Genomic DNA, 26,686 nt, shown 5'->3' with positions numbered 1-26,686 from the left:
AGAGTTAGTGGATATTTTTTAAACTTTCGCATTGGTACAGAACCAGTATATAACCATCAAAGACAGGAAATTAACACTAATTGCTACCATCTGATGCTCTTCAGATCCTATTCAAGTTTCTCCAGTTGGTGTAATAATGTCATTATAGCAAAGGATCCCATTGAGAATCATTTGCTGCATTTAGCTGTCTTGTCTCTTAAGTCTTCTTCAATCTGGAACAGTTTTTCTATCTTTCCTAGACTTTGATGACCTTGAAGCTTTTGAAAATGAGAGGCCACTTATTTTATAGACTATCCTGCAATTTGAGCTTGTCTGGTTGAAATCTCAGGATTCGATTCAATTCTGCATCTTTGACAGAAATATCATTAAAATGATGTTATGTTCTTCATGTTGCATCCTGTCAGGTGGTATGTGATTTTAGTTTGTCCGATTCCTGATGATGTCCACTTTGATCATTTAGCTAATGTGGTATCTGCCGGGTTTATCCCCTGAAAAGTTAGTTTTTCCGCCCTATGTAATTAATAAGTATTTTAGGAGGAGGTACACTCTTTACTGTCCTAGTCTGTCCTGGACACTTGCCTTGCTCATTCCCCACCTAGTGGCTTTAGGGCTGAATTGCCCAGGGAGGGGTAAGGGAAAAAGCATTTGTATTTGAGAAGGTAGAATTTGCCAAATACCTAAGAGAGTTCTGCTAAACAGCATGTAATCCATTGAAGGAAGTTACCATCATATCTGCCTAGGACGTGAGCCATTATGGTCTGTGTAACCAAAAGAATGGGGGGCCAGGGCTTTTCAGTCAGCCGTGCCACACTGAGCTGCGGTATGACCTTGAACAGTCACAGAATCGGCTGCTCCGTCTGCAGGGTAGAAAGGGTCAGAGTCTGTCTACCTACCTATCTACCTGTGAAAGTACATCGTAAATCATAAAGACCTTTATAAAAGCTATAGCTAATATAAATTTTGTGCTTCTTCCAGTAGAATTTAGGCTTTTAGTGTTACAAACACGGTTTCAAATGCTTTTTCCTCAGTTAAGTCTTAATTGGGTCTGTGATGTTTCTACATTGATAAAATCAAACTACATCACCTGAAAATACTCTCCTATCTTTTGTCATTTTTTTCTTCATTTCCAAGTCACGATATCCCCTCCAACTGATTTAGATTGTCCCCTTATCTTACATAATGGCCTCACAGTAAAGTTTCAAACCATACACAAAGGTAGAGAGATGAATACAATGAATCTTCATATACTTTTCACCCACATTTAGCAGTTACCAAGTTTTGGCTGTATTTGTTTTATCTGTTTATTTTTGTGTCTTTTTCTGAATTTTTAAGAAGTAAATCTCACCCTACATACTCTAAAAAATATGCATTTCTAAAAGATAGGGATGTTTTCTCTCACAACCACAAAGGTATTATCACACTTCACAAAATTGATCATTCCTTGCTATCATCTGAATTCAGTCCATAATCAGATTTCGTTGATTGTGTCAGATATCTTTGTATCTCCCCCACAAAATGCTTATCAATTACAAAGAGAAAATAGTGACTTCATAGTGGAGAAACCAGTGAGGCACCACGGTAGTCAAGTGATCAAAGTGTAACATGGGCATTTTGACATCAAGTGCTTCCTGATACTATACACTGAGAGACACAGCATTATTTACTTCACTGATGTTCCTGACGAAAAAGCATAACCTGTGCTTGAGCAGGAGGAAACCTCAGACAAAACTAACTGAGGGATATTCTACAAAGGAAAGTGACCAGTACTCTTTAAAATGTCATGGTCAGGGCGCCTGGGTGGCTCAGTTGTTAAGCATCTGCCTTTGGCTCAGGTCATGATCCCCGGGTCCTGGGATCGAGCCCCGCGTCAGGCTCCCTACTTGGCGGGAAGCCTGCTTCTCCCTCTCCCACTCCCCCTGCTTGTGTTCCTGCTCTCGCTATCTCTCTCTGTCAAAAAGAAAAAGTCATGGTCATGAAAGACTTAACTGCCCCAGATTGGAGGATACTAAGGACACACAACCAAATGAAGTGTGGGATGTTGGATTAGATCCTGGAACAGAAAAAGGATATTATTTGGATAATTGGCTTAATTTGAAGATAATCTGTAGATTGGTTAGTAGCATTGTACCAATGCCAATTTTCTGATTTTGATAATTGTGTTATGGCCATAGATGGTGTTAACATTTAGGGAAGCCGATGGGGCGCCTGGGTGGCTCAGTTGGTTAAGCAACTGCCTTCAGCTCGGGTCATGATCCTGGAGTCCCGTGATCGAGTCCCACATCAGGCTCCCTGCTGAGCAGGGAGTCTGCTTCTCCCTCTGACCCTCTTCCCTCTCGTGCTCTCTATCTCTCACTCTCTCTCAAATAAATAAATAAAATCTAAAAAAAGGAAAAACATTTAGGGAAGCCGAGTGAAGGACATAGGAGGAATGTATATTATTTTTGGAAGTTTAAAATTGTTTCAAAATTAAATATCAAGTCTGTTAAAGGATGGCTTATACAGGGGCACCTGGCTGGCTCAGTAGGTAGAGCATGCAACTTGATTCCAGGGTTATGAGTTCAAGCCCCACATTGGGTGGAAAACTTAATTTAAAAAGAAAGAAAGAGAAAAAAGATGGTTTATACAAATTGGGATCCAAGCACATTATAATTGGTTTGTTATATTTTAGGGAATATAGACAGCATAACTAATTTTAACCTGCTAACTTAAATATCATTTAATAGAAACTAAATTACCTGACCACTTTCTTCCCGTTTCTTCCTCTCGCCCTCGGCCACATCCTACACTGAGATTTTGAAACTCCTGAACTAATACTCCAGATTCCTGACCTGATGTTGCCAATTTTTTACTTTGTTTTACTGGAGTGTAGGAGACTCCGGTTTGGGGGGGCAGTTGTGTCCGAGTGCCTCCAGCAAGTTGCAGGCCTCCGTTTTCATCTTCATACTGTAGCTCCCCAGCTAAAGATCTCTGATGACCGGCTCACTGTGGTTGGAGAAAAGGGCTACTCCATGGTCCGGGCTTCTCATGGGGTCCGGAAAGGCGCCTGGTACTTTGAAATCACAGTGGATGAGATGCCGCCGGACACTGCTGCCAGACTGGGGTGGTCCCAACCCTTAGGTAAGTGGGAGCTGTCGGGCAGAGAGGTATAGACCATCTGGCTGAGCTTCGTGGCTTTTCTTTGGGCTTATTGGATTATGGGCATAAAATTCACTTTCTGAAGGATTGGGTGGTTTACAATTTTGTAAAACTGACCAAAAAATGAAAAGGAGTACAATTTTTTCTTTCAGCAAACCGGAGTTGGTTTGCAATCTTTTGACTTCCCGTATATCTTTTTATTGGAACAGGTAACCTTCAAGCTCCCTTAGGTTATGATAAATTTAGCTACTCGTGGCGGAGCAAAAAAGGAACCAAGTTCCACCAGTCAATTGGCAAACACTACTCTTCTGGCTATGGACAGGGAGACGTCCTGGGATTCTATATCAATCTTCCTGAAGACACAGAGACAGCCAAGTCACTGCCTGATACTTATAAAGATAAGGTGAGTTTGTCGTCCTGGGAGACTTCTGGGTTTGAAGACCCGTGGCAGCCAATGAATGCCTGCAGTGGTGGCCTGAGTGTTCTCTGGTCATGCTGACCTACCATTCACATGTTTTTCTCACATTTCATTCTGAAAATGTTTAGACATAAAAAAGTTGAAAGAATTTTAAAGTCCGTGTACAAATACCCATCACCTAGATTCTGCCATTTGTTCATTCCTCCACCCACCCATCTGTCCGTCCATCTTGTTCATCTTGTTCTAATGCGCTTCAGAGAATGCTAGATATCAATATACCTCACCCCCGCCCATGTACTTCAGGATACACATAATTAGCTAGAGTTCAGCCTTTATTTAGTTTCTTCTTTTGCTATAAGACTTACATAAAATGAAATGTACAAATTTTAAGTGTATATTCACTGAGTTTTGAGTTTGGCCTAAATCCCTAAGGAGACGTTAGAATCTTAACCACCCCAGGAAGTTCCCTCATGCTCTTCCCAATCAGTCCCAACTCCCATCCTTATAGAGCCAACCACTGTCTTGAAATTTTTTTTCCCTGTCGTAATTTTATTCCATTAGTTTCGTTTGTTCTTAAACTTAAGTAGATGGAACCATATACTATGTCGTCTTTTGTATCTGGCTTTTATTGTTTGGCCTAATGCTTTTGAGATTCGTTTATGTTTTTGCATGTATCTGTAGCTTGTTTCCTTTTATTGTAGAGTAGTATTCCATTGTATGAATACACCACAGTGTATTTATCCATTTTCCTATTTTTTTAATATTTTTAAATTCCAGTATAAATAACATACAGTGTTATATTTGTTTCAAGTGTATGATAAAGTGATTCAACAATTCCATATGTTATTTGTTGCTCATCATGATAAGTGTGCTTTTAATACCCTTCACATGTTTCATGCATCCCTCCCACCCACCTCCCGTGTGGTAACCACCAGTTTGTTCTCTATTGTTGAGTCTGTTTTTTGGTTTGTCTCTTTTTTTTTCTTTGTTGTGTTTCTTAAATTCCACATATGAGTGAAATCATATGGTATTTGTCTTTCTCTGACTTATTTCACTTAGCATTATACTCTTTAGCTCCATCCAAGTTGTTGCAAATGGCAAGATTTTGTTCTTTTTTTATGGCTGAGTAGTCTCCCATTGTGTATACACCATATCCTCTTTATCAATTCATTCATCTGTAGATGAACACTTGGGTTACTTCCATAATTTGGCTGTTGTAAATAACACTAAATAAACATAGGGATGCATATATCATCTTGAATTAGTGTTTTTTATTCTTTGGGTAAATACCCAGTAATGGAATTACTAGATCAGATGCCTCCATTTTCCTGTGGATGGACACTTGGGCTATTATGAATAAAGGTGATGTGAGCTTTCTTGTACAAATGTTTTTGTAAACATGTTTTTGTTTCTTTTGTGTCAGCACCTAGAAATGCAATTACTGGGTCATAAGGTAGTTATATATTTAGTTTTAGAAGCAATTGCCAGATTTCTTTCCACTCCCAGCTACAATGTATGGTAACTGTAGTTGCTTCACATCCTTGTCAACATTTGTTGTCGTCTGTCAACTTAATTTTAGCCATTTTGGTGGGTGCATAGTGGTGTTCCAGTGTGGTTTAAATTAGCATTTCTTGGGACGCCTGGGTTGCTCAGTTGGTTAAGTGTCTGCCTTCGCTCAGGTCATGATCGCAGGGTCCTGGGATCGAGCCCCACATCAGGCTCCTTGCTCGGCCCGGAGTCTGCTTCTCTCTCTGCTTGTGCTTGCTCTCTCTCACAAATAAATAAATAAAATCTTTAAAAAAAATTTAAAAAAATTAAAAGCCTTAAAAAAACAAATTAACATTTCTTTGATGACTAATGATATTCAGCAGGTTTTCATGTGCTGATTAGCCATTCATCTGTTTTCTTTTATAAAGTTACTTTTCAAATATTTTGCCTTTTTTTTTTAAATCAGGTTATCCTCTTATTGAGTTATAAAAGTGTTTTTATATATATACTGGATTACAGTTCTTGGTTAGAAGTGGCTTGTTTTTTTGTTTTTTTTTTTTTAAGATTTTATTTGAGAGAGAGAGAGAGATCGAGAGAGAGCACGAGTGCGGGGAGGAGAGGGAGAAGCAGGCTCCCTGCCGAACAGGGATCCAGACTCAGGTTTTGATCCCAGAACCCTGGGATCATGACCTGAGCCAAAGGCAGATGCTTAACCAGCTGAGCCACCCAGGCACCCCTAGAAGTGGCTTTTTAAAAATATTTTTTGGGGTGCTTGGGTGGCGCAGTTGGTTAAGCATATGACTCTTGATCTCAGCTCAGGTCTTGATCTCAGGATTGTGAGTTCAAGCCCTGCATTGCGCTGGGCGTGGAGCCTACTTAAGAAATACATTTTTTTTTCTCCTAGTCTGTGACTTGTTTAGTTCTTAATGGTGTCTTCTGATATCCTAAAGTTTTTAATTTTTATGAAATCTATCAAATTTTTCTTTTACAGTTATATTGCTTTCTGTGAGTTAATTCTTTGCCTACCCTCCACTCAAGATATTCTTCCATGTTTTCCTTTGAAAACATGGTTTTAGCTTTTGCATTTAGGTCTCTGATCCACTTTGAATTACTTTTTATGTATGGTGTGAAGTAGGGATCAAAGTTAAATTTTCTTTCATATGGATGGGTGTCCAATTATACTAGCACCAGTTTTGAAAACTTTGACCCTCATTTCTTTGGTGCCCTTTGTGAAAATCAGATGATTTTATAAGTAGAAAGAGTTTGTTTTGGGGCTCTCTGTTCCATTGATCTCTTCATTGACCTTTATGCCGTACCACACTGTCTTCATTATTGTAGCTTTTGAGTAGGTCTTTGAATTGGGTAGTATTGGTCCTCTTGCTTCTTTCTTTGTGTTTTTGTCTGGTGTGGTTTTTTTTTTGTTGTTTGTGTTTTTAATTTTGAAGATACTAATATATGCTTAGACTTTCTAGAAGGATATACAAGGACACCGGAATAGAGATTGTTTTTGGCAAAGGGAAACTTGAGTGTTGAGGGACATGGTGAGAGAGGGAGAGATACTCCTCATTTTATGTTCTTAGAATGTTCTAAGAATCTATGTTCATAGATCTCTTGAATTTTTTTTTTTTTACTGTTTATGTATATGCTAAGAGATTCACATTTTAAAAAATTAATATCATCTATTTCCCTGGGAGTGAATAGTTAGGCTCTTGGGAACCAATTTTAGTATATGTGCTGCCAAAGCGAGCACGGCTCTTGGGAACCAGCCAGCAAGGAAGGGGTGACCCGGAGACCACCAATAGGAGAAGCAGGTAGGGAATTAAGACAAAAGGAAGTAGCCCTTGAAAAATGTTTTTATAGAATAGGAGAGTTTAGGCTCAGTAAACTTGTTATTTGTTTGAGATTATTGAGGGGAAAATAAAAACTATGAATTAATTTTAGTTTAATGGGTATTTTTATTGTGGTGAAAGTGTATGTGTATGTGTTTCTTCAAAATCTTAGTAAAGACCTTTTTTGAAAATGTTTAACAAATATGTGCCATCTGGTACTTTTCAAGAAGCACATAGTTGTTTAAAATCTAGCAAAGCTAACCCTGCATAGATTTTTTAATTTCTGTTGCAAAACATAAGGGCTCCGTGCTATTTGTGTGAATCTGGCTCTTTTTTTTTTTTTTCTTTTTTTTTTTTTTCATGATGATGTGGCTGATTCTTCATTGTTCCTTTTTTCCCTTTCTTTCTTGGTTTTCAAGGCTTTGATAAAGTTCAAGAGTTATTTGTATTTTGAGGAAAAAGACTTTGTGGATAAAGCAGAGAAGAGCCTAAAGCAGACTCCCCATAGTGAGGTGAGTCATGGTCATAAAAATGTCAGAACTAGAAGGCTTTGAAGATTGGGACCAACCTCCTGATTTATACAAGTGAGGAAAATGAGGCGCAAAGGGGCAGCAGAGTGAGCTGCCTCTCCTGCTTGCTGTGTTTGTGCCCTTCCTGTGGCGCCGTGTGGCTGCTCTCAGAGGCCTCTTCAGGGTGCTTCTAGGGATGGTCTACAGAGACAAGCGTAAAAATGGCAGCCTACTGAGGAAATGTACAAGCGATTGAGGAAGCAAGTCAGAGATATCTGTTCTTCTCAGAGGCAGGATCGAGTACAGAGGGAGGAACACTGGAATAGGAGAGGATCTTGCTGTGTGACCCAGAGGCAGCTGGAGCTGTCATGGTTCACTCAGGATCCTTTAGAACTTTCCCTGCTTCCTGTTCCAAGGTTGATGAAACACGTCTGCCCAAAGTCCCAGCATAAATAAAGGCTGGCACGACTGGACCAGCCACAGGGGCTGAAAATAGAAGAAGGGGTGGAAGAAAATTTTGAGCTGGAGACATTTTTCCATAAAAATGCTGTGAAGCTACCTGGGACAGGAATAGAAGTAAATGTAGGAGAAAATAAAGTAGGGTTCCAGTTGTTTTGAGGGAGAAAAAGTAAAGGGAAACAGTTTATAGCTGTAAGGATGATACAACCAGATAATCCAGCCCAGGAGAACATCACTCTTGCTGGGAAAAACAGGCAGAGAAAGTTACTTCAGAAAAAAGAGCCTTTGCTGAAGTCCATGGATAGTGGTTGAGAGAATATTCAGAGTAATTTTCGAAAGAAAGGACAAAGAAAATGAGGATTCAGAAATTTAGGAGATCTGAAGAGATTTTCAAGAGAGCTACAGAAGTGAGAATCTGATGCGAGGGAAGGGGACTAATAAGCTTACAAGGGTGTGGTTCTGAGGAATCGGTGGAAGACCAAATTCGTTTTTATAAACACAGTGTAACGAATAATAGAGAGTAGAACAGTTTGGTATAAGTAACATAGGAATTCAGAAAGCAAATAAACCTGAGGACTAGAGTAGTGCATGTAAATACGCTCTGAAAAATCTGAAGTCCTCTCTAAATGTAAGACACTATAAATGCTGTTCTTGGAAGACCTTTCTAGTGGCATGGTGACAGCATGCTGAAGGGTTCTCCAAGTGAGTTCTTTGGCAGTTTGTTTGTTCTGCTGTTAAATTCTGAAGTAAAACCACGGTTTTTGTTTCAGATAATATTTTATAAAAACGGTGTCAATCAAGGTGTGGCCTACAAAGATATTTTTGAGGGGGTTTATTTTCCGGCCATCTCACTGTATAAGAGTTGCACGGTATGTATCCTCTGTTCATCCTGTGAACAGGACTTGAGGGAAATAGGTGAATGGTGTTGGAAGAGCCATTGATGTGAGTTCCAGAAAGAAGTCTAAATCGCTAGCTGAAGAGTGAGAAGGGAATGTGTTCCTACTGTGACTGTGGCTATTCCAGAAACAGTTGGGTGTGTTAGGAAGTATTTGCTTGGATAGATAAAAGATTGTGCAGATAGCGTGCCCCGTGCTTTTCCTTTGAATGTACTGTGTGGTAAATGCTACTGTTCAGTGTAAGGCATAGGAAGTATATACATGCAAAAGTCAACTTGGTGTTACAGGTCATGATGACCCACCATCATTGGTTAGTAACTGTTGGTTACTTCATATACTGTGTTGTTGTTTTTTTTGTTTTGTTTTTTTAAAATATCCAGTACGAAAGGGACAACTTTGTTGTTGTTTTAAGTGATTTGAAGAGGTAATATCTGGAAGTTTCCATTTTTTTAGTCTGTCGCTAACCACCATTGAAGTAGAATAAGGAAATCTTTAGGTTAGAAACAGAAGTCAACCAAAGTCTGTTTTATTTACCTAATTTTTGATGGACATTAGGATGTTGACCACTTTTAGCAATGTTAACCAAAGTCTGTTTTATTTACCTAATTTTTGATGGACATTAGGATGTTGACCACTTTTAGCAATGTTAAATCTATTTCATTTGTTCCACTTTACACCCTGAATGTCATAGCTACATTTAAAACGTTCCTGTGTCATGTTAAACTTTTTCACTCTTTTCTTCTGTGTTTTCATGTCTGTCTGCTTGAATTGAATTATCCCAGGTTTCCATTAACTTTGGACCATGCTTCAAGTATCCTCCAAAGGATCTCACTTACCGCCCTGTGAGTAACAGTCACGACGCATCCTCAGTATCTCTGTTACTTCTTTTTTGTAGCTATTCTCATCACCTCATTTCTGTTTCTTGTTCCTCCCACAGATGAGTGACATGGGCTGGGGCGCTGTGGTAGAACATACTCTGGCTGATGTCTTATATCATGTGGAAACAGAGGTGGATGGGAGGCGGAGTCCGCCATGGGAACCCTGACCAGGTCCCTCTTTGCAGACATGGACTTTCTGGGGAATAAATTGGGGAGGGGGGCCTGTTTTTGTTTTTTAACTGTTGCAAACGTTCTCCCAAAGATACTGCAGAACACAGACTCTGCTGTTAGCAAGTTAAAAGTGTGGGTGAGCCTGGGAGAGACTCCCTCCCCTTCAACACTCTCCCACTTCTGGTGACTGCTTCTGTTTTGTGTGCCATACGCCAACAACCGCTGACCCTAGGATCCCATGCGCTCCCTGTGAAACTGGTGCTGTACCATGTGTCCCACCAACTGGGACTTGATACCTTACTGTATTTTCTACAGAGTGAATCATCTTGTCCAAGTAGCTAATTTATTTAAAGACATTTCCTTTTGTGGCATTGACTTCATCCATCTGATTTCCAAGGAAGTAATAGGCCTGTTTCTGAGAACAGCTGAAACCAGTGGCTGTACATTCCAGATCTAAAAGGTCTTTCCTTTTGGTGTGGGTTTTTATTCATTTTGAAACATTTTTGAACACTGGGGTCTCTGAAGCTACTAGGTCTCTAGAACTGTAATTGTAAAAAGAACTTGCTTGCAGCTTTAACAATTAGAAACCCTTCCCAAATAAAACTTGTCTTCAAGTGTGTGTGGCACTTTGCTTCCCTTTCACGTTGGGTTCCTCTTGGGACAGGGATAGCAAGGTGGGCAGTCTGAGGAAAGGTAGCCAGAATTGGGGGAGACAGGCACGTTTCTGACTCTACCCCAAGCCCTCTTCTCTTGCTTCCATTCTTTCCAGCCAACTCAACCACAGTCTTTATCCTGTGAAATCGGACTCTCAGGGAGGTGAACAAGAGTTTAAAAGGGCTAATGGGGGAGTGCCTGGGTGGTTCAGTCAGTTAAGTGGCCGACTCTTGATTTCAGCTCATGATCTCAGGGTCCTGGGATCGAGCCCTACATCAGGCTCCGCACTCAGTGGGGAATCTGCTTGGGATACTCTCTCTCTCTATCTCTGTCAAATAAATAAATCTTAAAAAAAAAAAAAAATTTTTTTTTTCCCAAATCTCAAGTGACTATTAGTGTCTTCACGCAGTAGCTTTGACTAATATATTTGTCTCCTAATGAACCATCCAGGCTCTTTGTCTTGGCCTTTCTGCATCTCTTCACATACTAACAGAGTCAGTATGGTTGTAGGCTAAAGACTCCGTCTGTCACCGCTGGACACCTACCTATTCATTCATGGCTGGTCTTAAAGGGCAGACTTGGTTATAAAGCTGGATGATCAGAGTTTGAAGAACTCTAAGAGAATGAGGGTAGTGCTCTTCAGAGGAAGCTGGAGGTAAATTCTTTGTAATACAAATTACCACGTTACTTGTACACCCACCCTCCATTTAAATGATAAAATTTTTGTACATTAGATTCTCATAAATCAGGTTACAGAAGTAATGATTTTGCCTGTTTATACATGCGCGCGCGCATGTGTGTGTATGTGTGTTGAGAAGGTTCATTTGAAGGGCTCACAGAATACCCACTCTTCATGTAGACCTCTATAAAATGGTCTCTGTAAGCAGATCATCACTGACAACTTACTTTATTCCGATGTAAAATTAAACAAGTGGGAAAATATCTCCCAGTCTCCTCAAAGACACAGTTGCTTGGTTTGAAGAAGGCAAATTAAAATCAAGCTCAAAACTATGGTATGTGGTAAAATCCCACTTTTTTGCTTTCAGCCTGTTCTTTTTTGAAACCAGAGTGTATATTGCTTCACACATCTTTAAAACAAGTAATCATTTTCTCTTAGCTGGGAGTGGATGATAATTCCGTTCTAGAAATACTTATACAACTATCCTCTCTCACTCTGAAGCTCCCAGGTAAACAATATATTTTTTAAAATTTTTATTTATTTATTTGACACACGGAGCACAAGCAGGGGGAGTGGGAGAGGGAGAAGCAGGCTTCCTGATGAGCAGGGAGCCCGATGCGGGACTTGATCCCAGGACCCTGGGATCATGACCTGAGCTGAAGGCAGATGCTTAACCAACTGAGCCATCCAGGCGCCCCAACAATAATTTGAGCTATGCTAAAAATAGACCACTCTGAGAAACGATCAGAATAAATATAAAAAATACTTCTCTGAGCTGTAAAATTTCAGTAGCTCAATAAATATCAGCATTCCCACTCCTGCTGAGCTCTTTAATAAATAAGCTAGGGCTCTATTTCCAAATGCTTTAAATCATCATTGCTATTAGGACCCAAATGGAGGGGCGCCTGGGTGACTCAGTCGTTGAGCGTCTGCCTTCGGCTCAGGTCATGATCCCAGGGTCCTGGGATTGAGCCCCCACATCAGGCTCCCTGCTCCGCGGGAAGCCTGCTTCTCCCTCTCACACTCCCCCCGCTTGTGTTCCCTCTCTCGCTGTCTCCCTCTGTCAAATAAATAAATAAATAAATAATCTTAAAAAAAAAAAAACCCAAATGGAAAAGCTTCAAGTGGTAATGGTTTTTCATCCTGCCCATACACGTTAGCAAAGGAATCCCATCCAGTTTATATTTTTAAAGCGTAAGTTCTCTAAATCTTGGAAGGGGAATTTGCCATCACCACAGCACCTCTTTCAGCCATCCCCTCTAGAAGTTGTAAAACACTGGCCTGTTAAAAGGCAAAGAAAGTGGCAGCCCTGAGCCAAGCTGGAAGCTGATGTAATCGGCTCTGAGCTAAACATTCACTTCCTTTTTTAGGTGTCAACATTCACTTTGGGGAAAATAAAATTTGTTTCTGTTCAACTTTGTCATTCATTCTCTCATATTTGGTCCTATCCTATCTTTTAATTAGGTAAATAAAAATCCTCAGTCATAATCCTTCCAGTGCTCGTCAATCAGCTCCCAGTTCTAGAGTTCTTTTAAGAATTGATTTAGGCTTGTGCTTATCATGGAAATTAAACCCTTATGAAAGATCCTGGTCACAGATTCTAAATAATTGAGTGACCAAAGTGCCCAGTAGTTTTTCCTTCTAATGAGCTAGGGGATCAAGTTTCATTAAAATATTTGTCCAGGACTCCTTTAGCATGAAGTTGCAATTTACTAGAATGATTTTTTTAAGAGTAGAATTTTTAAACAGGTACAGACTGAAGTTTTGGTGTCAGTTTTGATTCTTTATTCTGACTGATGCTCATGGAAGAAGTAGGAGAACTGGATTAATTCGTTTTCTATTTTTTTTCAATCAAGAAAACTTAGACTACATTTCTAGAAGGCACCTGCTGTGGGGAGTTGCTTGGTCTTGGTGCAGCTTGCTACCTATTTGGTAGAGGGCAGAGGGTTGCTGGGGTCCCTTTTATAAGACCCTGCTGTCCACACACACTGCCTGCAGGGAATGGAGCTCATGAGCCCATAAAGGATAAGGTTCCAACCCTTGTATTTAGCACCCTCTGCACCCTATATGAGCCAGTACCATTTTAAAGATGTTTTAAAATAGACGTGTAAGGGCCCAGAAGTTTTACAAATATTTGGGGGCCTTTAACCTTCATTTCACAGCTAATCATTGAAGTTAGAAAGCTCTTTCTCTTAAAAGCCTTGTCCCCATTTTCTTGCTCTTAAAATGTTACCAATCTGAGTCCCAGTGTCCTTCTAAGTACACTCCCACCCCATCCCACGGTCCCCAGATGAAGATCTTAAACAGACTTGTAGGCTTCTAGCAGGGATCTTCCTGATAAGCATGCAAGCCAGTGCAGCTAGGAACAGTTGGAGGGAGCAGGCTGGTCCTTAACACCTGGCTTCAGGAGCAGGGCTGGACTCCAGGTGCTTGCGCAGGTGGTTGGCAAAATCCACCTGGGTCTGTGATAAGACCTGGTTGATGATGGTCTTTGGCAGCCATCCCTAGAGTAGAAAAAGAATGTGGCCATCTTGTGGGTAGTGTTCATTGTAGAAACGTCTGTACCCTATCACAAACATGGGTTGCTTAGGGCTTGGTCTTCCAGCTCTGTTTCTGGGTGCAACCTTGGTGTTGACCAGGAGGACTGACTGCGTTACTACCCTGCTGTGCCGAGCAGTGTCCCTAACTGCTCTCTTCCCAGCTGTGTGACCCTGAGCTAGCAACTGTATCTTGTGGGGCTTAAGTTTCCTTCTTTCCAAATTGATAACTGCAGAGTTGAAATTTGACACAAGAGGTAAAAGGGAGGAGCTATTGTAGGCTTTTGAGATGATGGAATAGCAGGTCATTACTCAAGCCTCTTCCCTCCAACAATCTGTCTCTCAAAATGGAAGAGGATTTTTCCTGTTCCTTGTGGGATAATGTGGGAGGGTAAAGCCAGTTTTCCTCCCCACCACCTACCCACTGAGCCATTTTGTGCCCCTCACCTTGAGGTCAATGCTGAGCAGCCAGATGAGTTTGGTCTTTGAGGGACTTTGAGCCAGGGGATGGAGCACCATGCACGTGGGACCATGCTCGCCTCTGGCAAATGAAGAGATGTCAAGTCAGGGGGGCCTTGCAGAATTCCCCTTTATGCTGACCAGTTACACTAGCCACACTTCCTTATTACTTTGCCTTCAAATCCAAGAAATATTTTTTGCCAAGGGTGATATTTAACGGTTGGCATGGTCACCAGCTCATCAGAACAAATGCTGGTTGGAGCTAGAGCCTGGGGGCCTCTTGTGGTGCCTTGAAGTTGCAGATGGCCAGGGAAAGGGTCCAGGATGGTGCCTGGGGCCCCTAGGAAACTGAGGTAGGTAGCAGCTGTGTTCTGAGTGGTGTGGATTACCTTTTAATCGACGGTACGGTCGTACCTGAGCATCCCAGCTAAACCGCAGCCCTACCGCATGTTTTAGAAAGTTACTAAGGTGCTTAAACTTTCTGGGAAGGTCAGGACAAACTGGCTATCTAAGTAGGGCCAAACTTGTCTTCCTCCCCTGCCATGGAAAAAGAATATTTCTGTGTGAAAGGAAGCTGAGGGTAGGGACCAAAGGACTGGTTTCTTGGAGCTGAGGATTCATCACACACTTGGTGCATGCCCACAAGCCTGTGTTAGGAAAGGGAGGTTTTTTGGTTTGGTTTGGTTTTTCTAAAGATTTTATTTATTTGACAGAGAGGGACACAGCAAGAGAGGGAACACAAGCAGGGGGAGTGGCAGGCAGAGGGAGAAGCAGGCTTCCCGCCGAGCAGGGCGCCCGATTGGGGGCTCGATCCCAGGACCCTGGGACCACGACCTGAGCTGAAGGCAGACGCTTAACGACTGAACCACCCAGGTGCCCCAGGAAAGGGAGGTTTTGAGCGATTGCCAGTATTACCTGATGACACCTTTCTGCTCAGGCATCTCCCCGAAATGTGTGGCAATGCCAGCCAACACACAGGTGGAGCCTCGGCGCTTGGCACAGCGCACGCTCACGAAGTCACGGGGCCCCACCAGGTTTCCTGCTGCTTCTGCAGCCAGCTCATGGGTGATGACTGTATCTTTTCCAATCTTCTGCAGGACCTGCCAGGCCACAGGGAGCCGAGTCACCACCCAGCCAGTGCTGGTGCTAAGGCACCATCCGCAGCTTGCAGCCTCTTTGGCGCACCCTTCCGACTGGGCTCCTGTGGGTGCCCGCCTCCCCATACCTGGACTTTCCTCACCTTGATCTCCTTGACATTTGGGTTCCACTCTCCCATTGCTTCCATGCGTTCCACGAGCTCTTCATAAAGCCTCTCCATGGGCTGGTCCACCACCACCTCCAGCCGGAATACCTTGCCCACATCTGGGACCACTTTACTCAGTACTTGGTCCCCATTCGCCTGTCAGGGAAGAAAAAAGGAGCTGCAGGATAAAGGTTAGAGAGAAATATCCCTCGCTTAGGGCACACAGACGGGCAAGGCAGGCAAGGCAGGAAGGGGAACAGCACGAAGAAGCCTAACATTACTTCTGATTAAGACCGTTGGTAATCTTTCCTGCCCCAAGCTGCTGAAGCCTGGAGAGGTAAGCTGCCAGCGCCTGGACCCTTTCTTCTTGGTGGTAAGTGTTGATGGGTGTGGGTGGGTCCAACTGAAAAGGCTGCTGCTCAACCTCAGAAGCGTAAAGTTGCTGGGCAAGACAAACCTGGGAGTGGGAGAGTCTGATCTGCTACCAGCTAATTACACACACACAATGTCGGGTGGGAGCTTAAAGAGGTTTTCAGTCCAATACCTCCTTTTACACCAGAAGGCTGGAGGCCCAGAGACCCTTAGCCTGAGGGCATTGCTGGGCCTACATCCCAGATTTCCTGGCTCCCAAACCAGGAGTCTGCTAACTCAGAACTTGAAGAAGGAGCGGGTTTACCTGAACTTAGGGCAATAGGCAGCATGGAAGCTTCTGGATGAAGGCAGAGCCACCAGAGTCTCAGTAGAGCCCGTGGCCTCAAACACGTGCCTGTTACTGGTTCCCAGTCAGGATGCGGTGCTCAGGAGCCAGGAAATCCAGAAGGCTTTGGGCCATTTGTATTCTCGTCCAGCCCCGTTGCAGCTGAGCCCAGATCAGCCCTGCAAGCTCAGCTCTAAGAAGGCTACACAACACCAACCCTGCGCCTTGGCCCTGGCCCTTCTGACCCAGGGTGGTACGGGTCTCTAATGCACGCAGAACCCCCACTGCATGGTCTCTGCCAAACTGGGTGTAGATTGTGTTTGGAGGGTAACGAAGGATCCAGAACAGTGTTTCTCAAACACGAGTCTCTGCGATATCTTTGATGGGCAAAGGGAGTATCTGAGGATGTATTCTTGAGAAAGGAGAATTTTTAAATTACAACTACCTGCTGCATGAGGCAGGAATCCTGAGGCCTTTGAGAATGGCAGTGGAACAGTGAGGAACGTGGGTTCCTCCAGGCCCACGCTTACCTGCTGGTTCTCCTCCTTCCAGCCCTCCTGGCTGCTGAGGATACCCAGGGCCTTCTGCATGGCCTCCTCTCCCTGCCGGATATAGGCTAGCTCCTGGTCGCTGTAGAGGGTGTCTTCCAGCCGAGAACCTAGACACACAGCCGAGGAGAGACCGGGCTTGCTTCTGTTTCCCTGGCCTCCGCCATGGCTGCCATCCCTTCAGTCTGGATCTGCTCATTCCTCTGCAGAGCCAAGACGAAAGCCATAGGGTCCGGCTTGCAGGTGAAGTTAGATACACAGCTGCAGCTGACGGGGGTGGCCTTGAGGAACTCCAGCCCCACCCTCTCTGAGTGAGAGAGGCCAGCTTAGGGTTAGGGGGAGGAGGGGGTGCGGGAGGGAAGCAGGGCAGCGTGCCCAAGCTCACACCCCGGAGCCGCCTCCTGCTGGCACGAGCCCAGAAGCCTCAGTACTTACCGAGCAGAGAACTCCGACGCCGAACCTGGTGAATCCACGCGCCGGGGGTCGGGCCCCCCAGTGCCCTCCGGTTCAGCTCCTGGCTGATGGCCAGCACAGCCTGGTGCCTCAGCCCTGCGGAGAGGGGAGGCAATTGTTGCTTAGAATCGAGAAATCCCCTTAGAGCGAGACCATTGCACCCCTTCATCTTGCCACAGATGAGGAAACACCAAGAGAGGGAGGTGACTTGCTCAGGAACACGGATCCCTAGGGGAGACCTCAACTAGAGCCAGGTCATCTCCCAGTCTAGTGCCGTTGCTCTCTGCCAGGCGACCTCCTGGGCCCAGAGTCGACCTTCCATCTGGGCTGGCCAGGCCCGGTCCTGCCTGGAGGCGGGGGCTGGACGGGAGCCCGCTGAAGTTTCCTTCTCGAACGAGAGAGAAGCTTCGTTCGACTAGAAAACAATCTGCTGCAGAAGGAGGATTAAAGATGCCCATCCCCTGTAGTCTGTGTCGCTGTCAGCAGCTGCGGTCCTTTGCCTGAGTAACTGCTCAGCGTGCCCCTGGGCGCAGAGCAAGGTGAGTCTTGTTGATCTAGTGAGAACAGCCCCGCTGCTGGTCGGGGTCTTCCAAGCATGGCTTCCATCTAAACGGAAGCCGGTTCCTCCCAGTGTAAGTGGGGAGCACTTTCGATTGGTTTGTGTACCCTTCAATGACCGCAGGGGATTGACTCAGATGACCTTGGGTCCTGATTAGCTCTACAAAATCAGACTTGGGTAACTGGTTCTGCTTCCTCATTGTACAATGATAACCAGACTTCCAGCTGCACCCGCTTTCTCTCTTCACTTTGCTCTTCTCTGCCCCCGTCCCCCATGTCTCAGGCTTTGCAGCACTGCCCGCTGGACTCAAGGCTCAGTGCCCACCCTGCGCTGCGGCTCAGTCTTTGCTGGTACCCTTGGTGCCGATTCAGGCAAAGTCAGGAAGAGCTCAAGAAAGACCGGAGCCCTGGAGAGCAGGGCAGAAGTGACCAAACCCGGGGGAGAGGGGCGAGGGACACAGGCGTCTTAGTATCCAGCCCAACTGTTCACATGGGCAAAGGGATGTCCAGAAGGGAAGAGATGTGTGCCGGTTCCCCCAACGAGGCGCAAAGTGGGATCAGCCGGGGAGCTCCCTGAGTGCTCCGGGTCACCATGTGGGCCACCCCCCTGGCCTGGGGAACTCACCCTTCATGTTGCGCATGTGTCTGTAGGAGCTCCCAGCACACAGCTTGAATGTGGCTAGAAGCATGGTGTCCAGGCGGTGGGGACAGGCAGGGGAGCGGTGCTGTGGACACTGCTGCCGTTGCCTCCGCTCTCAAGGGTGGCTTCTTCCTTCCCTCTCCCCCCCCCCCCCGCCCCCGGAGCCTGTCAAGGTCTGCCTCTGGGTCTGGCAGCCAGGGCTGGGGACCAGCCGAGTGTTCTGCGTCTTAAATGCCCCCCTGCTGAAGGCTGTACTTCATCATCCGGAGATAAAGCCATCACTCGCTGTGCAAAGGAAGGGGTCAAGGGTAGAGGGATTGCCACACACCATGGCTTTGGCCATTTGCGGGGAGCCTGGAGGAGGCGGGCCCATAGAAAGGAGCAGGGAGGCCGGTGCCAAAGGAGCAGGGGATGGAGGAGGCAGAAAAAGAAGCAGCTGAGGTCAAGGCAGTTTGGAAGAAAGCATACACCATCTGACTGGTTTTCAAATAGCATGTGAAGTGCTGTTTAAAATGTAGGTTTCTGGGGGCACCTGGGTGGCTCAGTCAGTTAAACGTCTGTCTTCTCAGGTCATGATCCTGGGGTTCCGGGATCAAACCCCAGTCCTGGGATTGTCCGGGAATTATCCTAGGATCAAGCCTGCATCGGGCTCCCTGCTCAGCGGGGAGTTTGCTTCTCCCTGTCCCTCTGCTATTTCCCCTGCTTGTGCTCTCTCGATCTCTGTCAAATAAAATCTTAAAAAATAAATAAATGAAATGCAAATTTCTTTTTTTTTTTAAAAGATTTTATTTATTCACTTTGAGAGAGCAACAGCGCACAAGCCAGGGGGAACAGCAGAGGGAGAGGGAGAAGCAGACTCCCCGCTGAGCAGGGAGCCCGATGCAGGCTCGGTCCCAGGACCCTGGGATCATGACCTGAGCTGAAGGCAGACGCTTAACCAACTGAGCCACACAGGGACCCTAAAACTGCAGATTTCTGGCCCTTAGCCTCAGAAACTCTAGATTCAACAGGTCTAGAATTGAGGCTCTAAAACTTGTATTAAGAAAAAAAAAAAAAAAATCCCAGGCCGCTGCCATGCAGGTATCTTGTGAACTGCATGCTTCTCTTGGAGAAGCATTGCCCTGGTCTCTCACGAAATCTTTTCCCTTTAAGATTGAACTTGAGGTTGCTTCTAAGCTAGATTCACCCGGCAGGGATATCGGGGGTCAAGAGAATCACACTAGTGTGGCCCCTGGCCCAGGGCCTGCCTGCCTTGTGAGAGAGTTCTGTGTCCTGTCACCACTGCCCCGAGGCAGGGAGGGAAGGCCTACGAAGTGGGGAGCAGTAGCAGAACCCTACGGGCTCCTGCTGGCTCCCTCACCACAGAAAGGATGAAAGGGACTGGACCTGCTCAGAGCTCGCCCAGAGCCCACGCAGAACCTAGTGACTCTCACCCCCACCCTCCATTAACCCCTCATGAGTGGGAAGGGTCCAGCGATCCAGGGGCCCTTGTCCTGGGCTCCTCTCTGAGCAGTGGCTGCCCGGAGGTCCCCTGGCCCATTTCTCAAGGCCCACTGTGGGCCCTCTTCCTCTGGGAAGCCTTCCTCGACCACCCCAACTTTCTGGAATGGCTTGTTCCTCTGTCTCACACTCTTACGGTCACTGCCACCGGAGGCGTGCATCATCTCGGTAGAATGGTTTGGGTGTGTTTGCTTGTCTCCTCCATGGGACTGTTTCTCCCTGAGGCAGGCGCCGTGTCCGCTCCCCCTCATCCCCCGCACTCAGCTCCAGGCAGGGCACAGAGCAGGCTCTTCCTCCTTCTCTATGGGGTGCCCAACTGGGCAAGGTGGGGGGTGTAGTATGTCTTTGGCTGAGAAAACCCAGCCTGTAGGCTTTGTTTCCAGCCCTTGCAGAGTCCCAGGGAAGACAGCACCAAAGGGAGAGGCCTGTGTGAGGGGTGGGGGGACTGAACCTTTCACGGCTGGATGAGAGGGTGCAGAGGGCTTGCTGAGAAGGCTGAATAGCAGCTCCCCCTCCCCCCGGCTTCTCCTCCCCGCATGGACACGTGCGCCCTCAAGCACATGTGCCCCTCAGTGGAGGTGGCGGGGAGCGGGAGGGGGTTATTATGGGACAGGCCATGCAGATAATGTTCAAGGCCCTGCTGTTGCCATCCTGGGGAGAGTTATGGCCACCGTGAGTGGGGAGGAGCTGGGCTGGGGAGACTGCAGGATCCAAGCACACAGCTGCTGCTGATGTCAGAGCTGCCACTGACTCAGGGAGGGGTGCTGGTGACCTCCCCCAAGGCCAAGGCCCTCGTCTTTCCTTCCTCATCATTCCCAGGACCAATGAGTAGTTAACTCTCACTGTCCCCCTGAGCAGTAAGGTGGTTCCTCTGGCTCTGGACGTTATCTGTGTCTGGCTTTGCTTTTTGAGGACGGCAGAAGCCCCAAGGGAGGAGACAGGGTGGACAAGGCAGGCCAGGGAGAAAGGCGACCAGAGGTCCGGCTCAGACGGTGCAGAGTGCGGGAGGGAGGCAGCGCTTGGGAGCACTCATTCCTTCAACACCCCCTTGTTGAGTGTCCACTGTGTGGCTCTGCCCTTGCGAGGGAAAATGAACCATGTGGCCCAGGAGGAGAGTCGGGGAGCCGAGGAGGAGTTCGGAAGTACAGAGGGTAGAGGGCCTCACCACACAGCGGGAAGGCGGAGTGGCCAGGAAGGCTTCTGGGAGGAAGGGACATTTGAGCTGAGTGTGCAAAGTGCGGTTAGGAGTTGCTGGGTTTGAGATCGAGGATAGGGTGCGGGGGTTCCGGGGAGAGCATCTGGCCAGCAGCCCAGAGAAAGGATCTGAGGGTTGCTCCATAGCAGGTTGTAGGGAGTGGTGGGAGGTGGAGTACCAAGGGTGGGGGGGGCACGGGAAGACCCTGCAGGTGACGGAGCTGTCTGGGCCCCCGCTCGGAGGTGTGCACGGGGCATCCCCAGGGTCCCTGGGGCTGGGCTGGCCGTGTGGCGAGGCTGGGGAGTGGAGGACACGTGGGTGTCGCACCTCAACAGGCTCCCAGCCCCCACCCCGCCCCGCCGTCTGCCTCTTGCTTCGCAATTGCCAGCCTCTCACTCCTTCCGTCTCAACGTCCTGATCTGTGAAATTGGGGTGTATCTTCCTTTTCCTTTGTGTGACCCTCTCAGGGTGGTGAGAAGGCTGCCATCAGGTGACAAATACATTAGGAGCCCACAAGAGAAAGTCCGGTCCTCTTAGCCCAATCTCCAGGCCCTCCAGTGTCTCCCACCCCAGCTGTCTTCTCTGGGGCCTGCAGGCTGTCTGCCCTGTGCACACCTTCTCTTCATCCAGGTAGCTCACGGCATCCCCTGCCCTCAGGGCTTCCCCTTGGGCCCCACCTCGCTCTGCTCTTTAACTAGAATTCGGTACTTTTTCCTTTGGGCCCCCTCAATAAACGTGTAGCACAGTATCAGTAAGTCTACTGGCCTCCCACACACCCCTTTTTAAAAAGACTACTATTTTAGAGCAGTTTTAGATTCTCAGCAAAATTGGGGGGAAGGTATAGAGGTTTTGTTTTTAAATTTTTTTTTTAATTTAATTATTTGAGAGAGAGAGAAGGTACAAGCAAGGGGAGGGGCAGAGGGAGAGGGAGAAGCAGACTCCCCGCTGAGTGGGGAGCCTGACGTGGGGCTCAATCCCAGGACCTCAGGATCACCACCTGAGCCGAAGGCAGATGTCTAACCTACTGAGCCACCCAGGCGCCCTTAGTACAGAGGTCCCCACACTTGCAGGTCCCCCTTTTTTGCATATCCATAAGCTCCATAAGGACCTGTAAACTCCACGAGAACTTGGATCCTTTGCAAGTTCTTGAATCCCTAGCACTCAGCACAGTGCTAGATAATTCATGGATACTGCATACTGCATCAATGTTTAATAAATGATTGGAAGGCATAGAGCCTGGTACTTTGTAGATTTTTCAATAAATACTGATTTTCTTCCATCTCTTAAGGGTGGTCAGCTTGGAGGTGAGGGCAAATCCTGGACTGCTTTTAGGGTATATGCTTATTTAGGATTGAAAGAATGCAGTATTTTTCTCCCAAGGCATCGTTGTGAGGAGGCAACAGAGAGTTCAGGCAAGTTTGACTCGTTGGGCTTGAGGTAATTATGGATTACCTCCCATTAGAGTACATTTTATGTCGTTGGTATCTTAATTCCTTAACCCGAGTTGGTCACCATCATTTCACAGGGCACCCTTATTTGTACAAAGTATGAGTTCACTGAGGGTATGGAGTCTATCCCAAGAGTCTGGCACACGTTGGGGATTCAGCAGATGATAGTAGCTGACGCTGAGCACGCCTCTGGGCAAGGCACTCTTGCAAGCTCTTTATGCATATTACTTTATCCTTACAACCACCACCCGGAGTTGGTACTATTCTTTTTTTTTTTAAGATTTTATTTATTTATTCATGAGAGACAGAGAGAGAGAGAGAGAGAGAGAGAGGGAGGCAGAGGGAGAAGCAGGCTTCCAAGGAGCAGGGAGCCCGATGCGGGACCCGATCCCAGGACTCTGGGATCATGACCTGAGCTGAAGGCAGACGCTTAACCATCTGAGCCACCCAGGCGCCCGAGTTGGTACTATTCTTATGCCAGTTTTACGGCTGAGGAAATTGAGGCATTGAGGTAAGCAGCTTGACCAACCTCAGACAGCTCTGAAGAAGCCAGGCAATCTAGTTTGTGCTCTTGGTTACACAGCTAAACCTTTAAAAATCTCGTGTTTCTGGTGACACAGTCTTGGTTTCAGCTCAGGTCATGATCTCAGTTGTGAGATCGAGCCCTGAGTAGGGCTCCACACTCAGCGGGGAGTCCGCTTGAGATTCTCTCTCCCTCTCCCTCTGACCCTCCTGCTCATGGTCTTGCTCTCTCTCTAAAATGGATGAATAAATCTTAAAAAAAAACCTCGTGTTTCTCTCTGGAAACTGGGGCCAAGAGTTGCCTCTCATAGCCTGTCAATCCTGGCATATGGAAGTCATCAACAAACTTAGGGCGATGAACGACTTATTCAAACTATATTTGGTTCCTTGTTGCCCCTTCACTCTCCGTCTCCGCAGGTAAGCCAGGCTTTAGGTCTTCTTGCCCAGAGATTTGGGCAGGGAACACAAAGCTTTCTGCCTTTTGGAATAGCCTAAACCAGAGGAGCAAATGGAAGGTGGGTGGGCTAAATTTAACCTTCCTGATTTTTTTTTTTTGATCTGTACAGTATTTTAAGAAAATTTTGTATTAGTTGCCAACATAAACTATAGCAACAGGAAACAGGTCAGTGGTTGCCAGGGGCCGGGAAGGAGGGAGAAGTTAAATTCAAAGGGGCAGCGGTGGTGGGAACATAACTATATGCAGGTGTTAACTCATAGAGCTATGCACTGAAAGAGGGGATTTTACTGTGTATAAATTATGCGTCAATAAAATCTGGTCTTAGAGATAAATTCCCAGGCCATCTGGATATCTGACCTTGAGCTGCACTGAGCCCTCACTCTTCCTTTTTGTCCTTGCTACGGGCTCGCTGGCTACCCAGAGCAGCAGTATCTGAGGCCATTACCAGCCAAGTGGCAGCAACCGCTACTGAGGGGCTGGAGTTAGGGAAAACATTTTTTTAAAAAAGATTTTATTTATTTATTTGAGAGAGAGCGAGTGAGCAAGCACGAGAAGGGGGAGGGTCAGAGGGAAAAGCAGACTCCCTGCTGAGCAGAGAGCCCCCCAGTGTGGGACTTGATCCTGGGACTCTGCGGTCATGACCTGAGCCAAAGGCAGACGCTTAACCAACTGAGCCACCCAGGCGCTCAGAAAAACATTTTTTTTTTTTTTTTTAAAGGAGAATGGGTACAATATAGGCTGAGAGGGCGAAAAGAGGCAGGGCGGTGAAATGAGGCAGGAGGAAAGAAAAGAACTTGATTTCATCCTCTGCTTCCAGGGAGCCCACGCAGAACCTGAGGCGGAGACAGGTAGAGGAGTCCTAACCCAGGCACACCCACCCAGATGAATAACAGATACGCTCCATTGCCTAGAGCTGGGTTTCCAATTCTTTCAGGCTCGAAGATCTTGCGAAGGGGATAGGAAAAGTTGCTTTCGATCTTGGTTCACTTAACTGGACACAAGACCTGCTTAGTTGTTAGAAGGCAGCTCTCCTTATTGGGGGAGGGGTGTGGCGCTGGAGGGTGATCGGCCAGATGGGGGTGGGGCACTGCAGTTGGGAGGAAAACAGGCTGAGTATGTTCTTTCCTTCCAACACCCCTGAGAAGTCCACCCCCATCCCCAACCCCATGTTTCCCTGGGATGCTCTTCCAGACAATTGTACGCCAAGTACTTCCACTCTTCACACCTGGGTGTCTGTGGTCTGCAGTGAAGGCTGCCCTACAGTAAGAGCACATTTCCACATTCAGCACAAGGATCTCTAATGATTACTCCTGTTGGTTGCTCGGTGGGTCCAGTTGTCCTCATGTTCAGTCTCACTGGCAAAAGCCTGACCTCTCTTGGATTTAAGAAGCAGTTGACCCTTGAACATGTGTTTGAGCTGCCCAGGTGTGCTTATTTTGATAAATAGAGAATAGTACTGTAAATGTATTTTCTCTTATGATTTTTTAAAAGATTATTTCAGAGGAGGGGAGGGGCAGAGGGAGAGGGAGAATCTTCAAGCTGATTCCTTGCTGAGCGCGCAGAGCCCCACGACACAGGGCTCAATCCCAGTGTGGGGCTGGACTGCGGGACCCTGAGATCGTGACCTGAGCCGAAACCAAGAACCCGCCGTTTAACTGACTGAGCCACCCAGGCGCCCTATTTTTTTTTAGTAACATTTTCTCTAGCCTACTTTATTGAAAGGATACAGTACATAATACATGTAACATACAAAATATGTGTTAATCAAATGTTTATTTTAAAGATTTTATTTGACGGAGAGAAGAGAGCACAAGCAGGGGGAGCAGCAGAGGCAGAGGGAGAAGCAGGCTCCCCGCTGAGCAAGGAGCCTGATGCAGGGCTCCATCCCAGGATCCCGGGATCATGACCTGAGCCCAAAGCTGATGCTCAACAGACCGAGCCACCCAGGCGTCCCTGTGTTAATCAGTTGTTTATGTTATGGGTAAGGCTTTTCAGTTAACAGTAGGCTCTTAGTAAAGTTTTGGGGGAGCCAGGAGTTACACGGGGATTTATGACTGTGTATGGGGGCCGTGTTCCTGACCCCTGCATTGTTCAAGGGTCACCTTTAGGAACCAATTGCACTGGTAGAGCACGTGTGCATGTGAGCTTTTATCTCAGGTGACATTCCTGCTCAGCGCACATTAATTCCAAGGGGACAGCTCAGACTACTCTGCTGCTTTTCGCTTAAAGCTGGAGGACTGTTTCAGCATCGGGGCACCGGCCTGCAGCATCTACGGCCAGGATGACTTCTCTGTCCCTCACTGGGAATCCTGGCTCCTAATGTGAAAGGAAGTTGGATGGAGCTGCTCTCGTAGCATGCCTTTTTGAAAGGTGAAATATGCCCCTCCGAGACACACATATGTAGAGCTTCTTTTGGGGGAGAATGGAGGTGTGGAACTGTTCGTTAACTGCCTCTCCTCTAGCATTTCTTGCCCAGTATGATTCCTGGGATTGACTTTTTTTTTTTAAAGATTTTATTTATTTGACAGAGAGGGACACAGTGTGAGAGGGAACACAGCAGGGGGAGTGGGAGAGGGAAAAGCAGGCTTCCCGCGGAGCAGGGAGCCCGATGTGGGGGCTCGATCCCAGGACCCAGGGATCATGACCTGAGCCAAAGGCTCAACGACTGAGCCACCCAGGCGCCCCACTGGGACTGACTCTTGCGCTGTGCAGCGCTGCCATGAATCTCATGTATGGCTGCGACTAGAGGTTGCCTGGTGCGTCTGCTATCCGTACGGCCTCTGCCTGAGCCCACCAGCCTCTACTCGTCGGCAAAACGAGACCACTTCCCAGCCATCTTCACCTCTAACACCTCTGGGATTCATTCGGCCATGGCTTCCCTGAAAAGCCCTGCACAATGGACAAGTATCCAGGGCCTGTTAGGAGTTTATCAGAGCTAGGGAAGGCTGTGACTTGTTTATTTAAAAAGATTTTATCTATTTGAGAGCGAGAGAGCAGGAGTAGGGGCAGGGAGAAGCAGACTCCCTGCTGAGCAGGGAGCCCGACGTGGGATCCTGACCTGAGCCAAAGGCAGACGCTCAACTGAGCCACCCAGGCGCTCCAAAGCTGTGGTTTAAATCAGCTAAGAGCCTGTAATATAAGGTCGAGAGCCATGGAAAGGGAAAAAGAACAGCTAGAAGAGAAAGAGATAGGTTTCTGTATTCAATTTTATCAGAATAAAGATGGACAGGAAAGGAGCTTTGGTAGATCGTCCTTATTTGTCTCCCTAGAAAGCAGTCTCATGGGAACCCCTATTGGAAGACACTACTAAAGA

General features: G+C 46.6%; 2 protein-coding genes across 5 annotated transcripts in view; one reads left to right on the top strand and one right to left on the bottom strand.

Moving 5' to 3' along the window:
- The window catches only part of ASH2L (ASH2 like, histone lysine methyltransferase complex subunit), a 32,102-nt gene extending 20,108 nt beyond the window's left edge, over positions 1 to 11,994 (top strand). For 3 of the 4 annotated variants that reach the window (XM_027597785.2, XM_027597787.2, XM_035726005.1), the window contains exons 11-16: positions 2,950 to 3,117; positions 3,345 to 3,538; positions 7,290 to 7,382; positions 8,609 to 8,707; positions 9,517 to 9,576; positions 9,672 to 11,994. In XM_027597785.2, the coding sequence (XP_027453586.1) occupies positions 2,950 to 3,117; positions 3,345 to 3,538; positions 7,290 to 7,382; positions 8,609 to 8,707; positions 9,517 to 9,576; positions 9,672 to 9,779 (722 nt within the window). In that variant the 3' untranslated portion in view covers positions 9,780 to 11,994. The remainder of the gene's footprint in view (positions 1 to 2,949; positions 3,118 to 3,344; positions 3,539 to 7,289; positions 7,383 to 8,608; positions 8,708 to 9,516; positions 9,577 to 9,671) is intronic. The other variant, XM_035726004.1, reaches the window with a different exon arrangement.
- Positions 11,995 to 12,878: 884 nt separating this feature from the next.
- On the bottom strand, positions 12,879 to 18,388 carry STAR (steroidogenic acute regulatory protein). The gene is made up of 7 exons (XM_027597790.1): positions 18,237 to 18,388; positions 17,036 to 17,149; positions 16,583 to 16,710; positions 15,353 to 15,511; positions 15,028 to 15,212; positions 14,101 to 14,194; positions 12,879 to 13,620 (listed from the first exon to the last, which is right to left on the bottom strand). The coding sequence occupies exons 1-7, from the start codon at positions 18,298 to 18,300 to the stop codon at positions 13,507 to 13,509; spliced, it is 858 nt and encodes a 285-aa protein (XP_027453591.1). The 5' UTR covers positions 18,301 to 18,388; the 3' UTR covers positions 12,879 to 13,506.
- Between the last annotated feature and the right edge of the window lie 8,298 nt (positions 18,389 to 26,686).

Source organism: Zalophus californianus, chromosome 2 (assembly GCF_009762305.2).
Source record: "Zalophus californianus isolate mZalCal1 chromosome 2, mZalCal1.pri.v2, whole genome shotgun sequence".
Lineage (NCBI taxonomy): Eukaryota > Metazoa > Chordata > Mammalia > Carnivora > Otariidae > Zalophus > Zalophus californianus.
This window is presented reverse-complemented; position numbering and strand designations above follow the sequence as displayed.

Bases quoted from the DNA above. Each gene is read 5' to 3' on its own strand.
- STAR (XM_027597790.1), bottom strand. From the start codon at position 18,300: ATGCTTCTAGCCACATTCAAGCTGTGTGCTGGGAGCTCCTACAGACAC. The intron at 16,711-17,035 runs GTAAGTACTGAG...CTGTGTGTCTAG, and splicing joins GCGTCGGAGTTCTCTGCTCG to GTTCTCGGCTGGAAGACACC. The intron at 15,213-15,352 runs GTGAGGAAAGTC...GTGGCCTGGCAG, and splicing joins CAAATGTCAAGGAGATCAAG to GTCCTGCAGAAGATTGGAAA.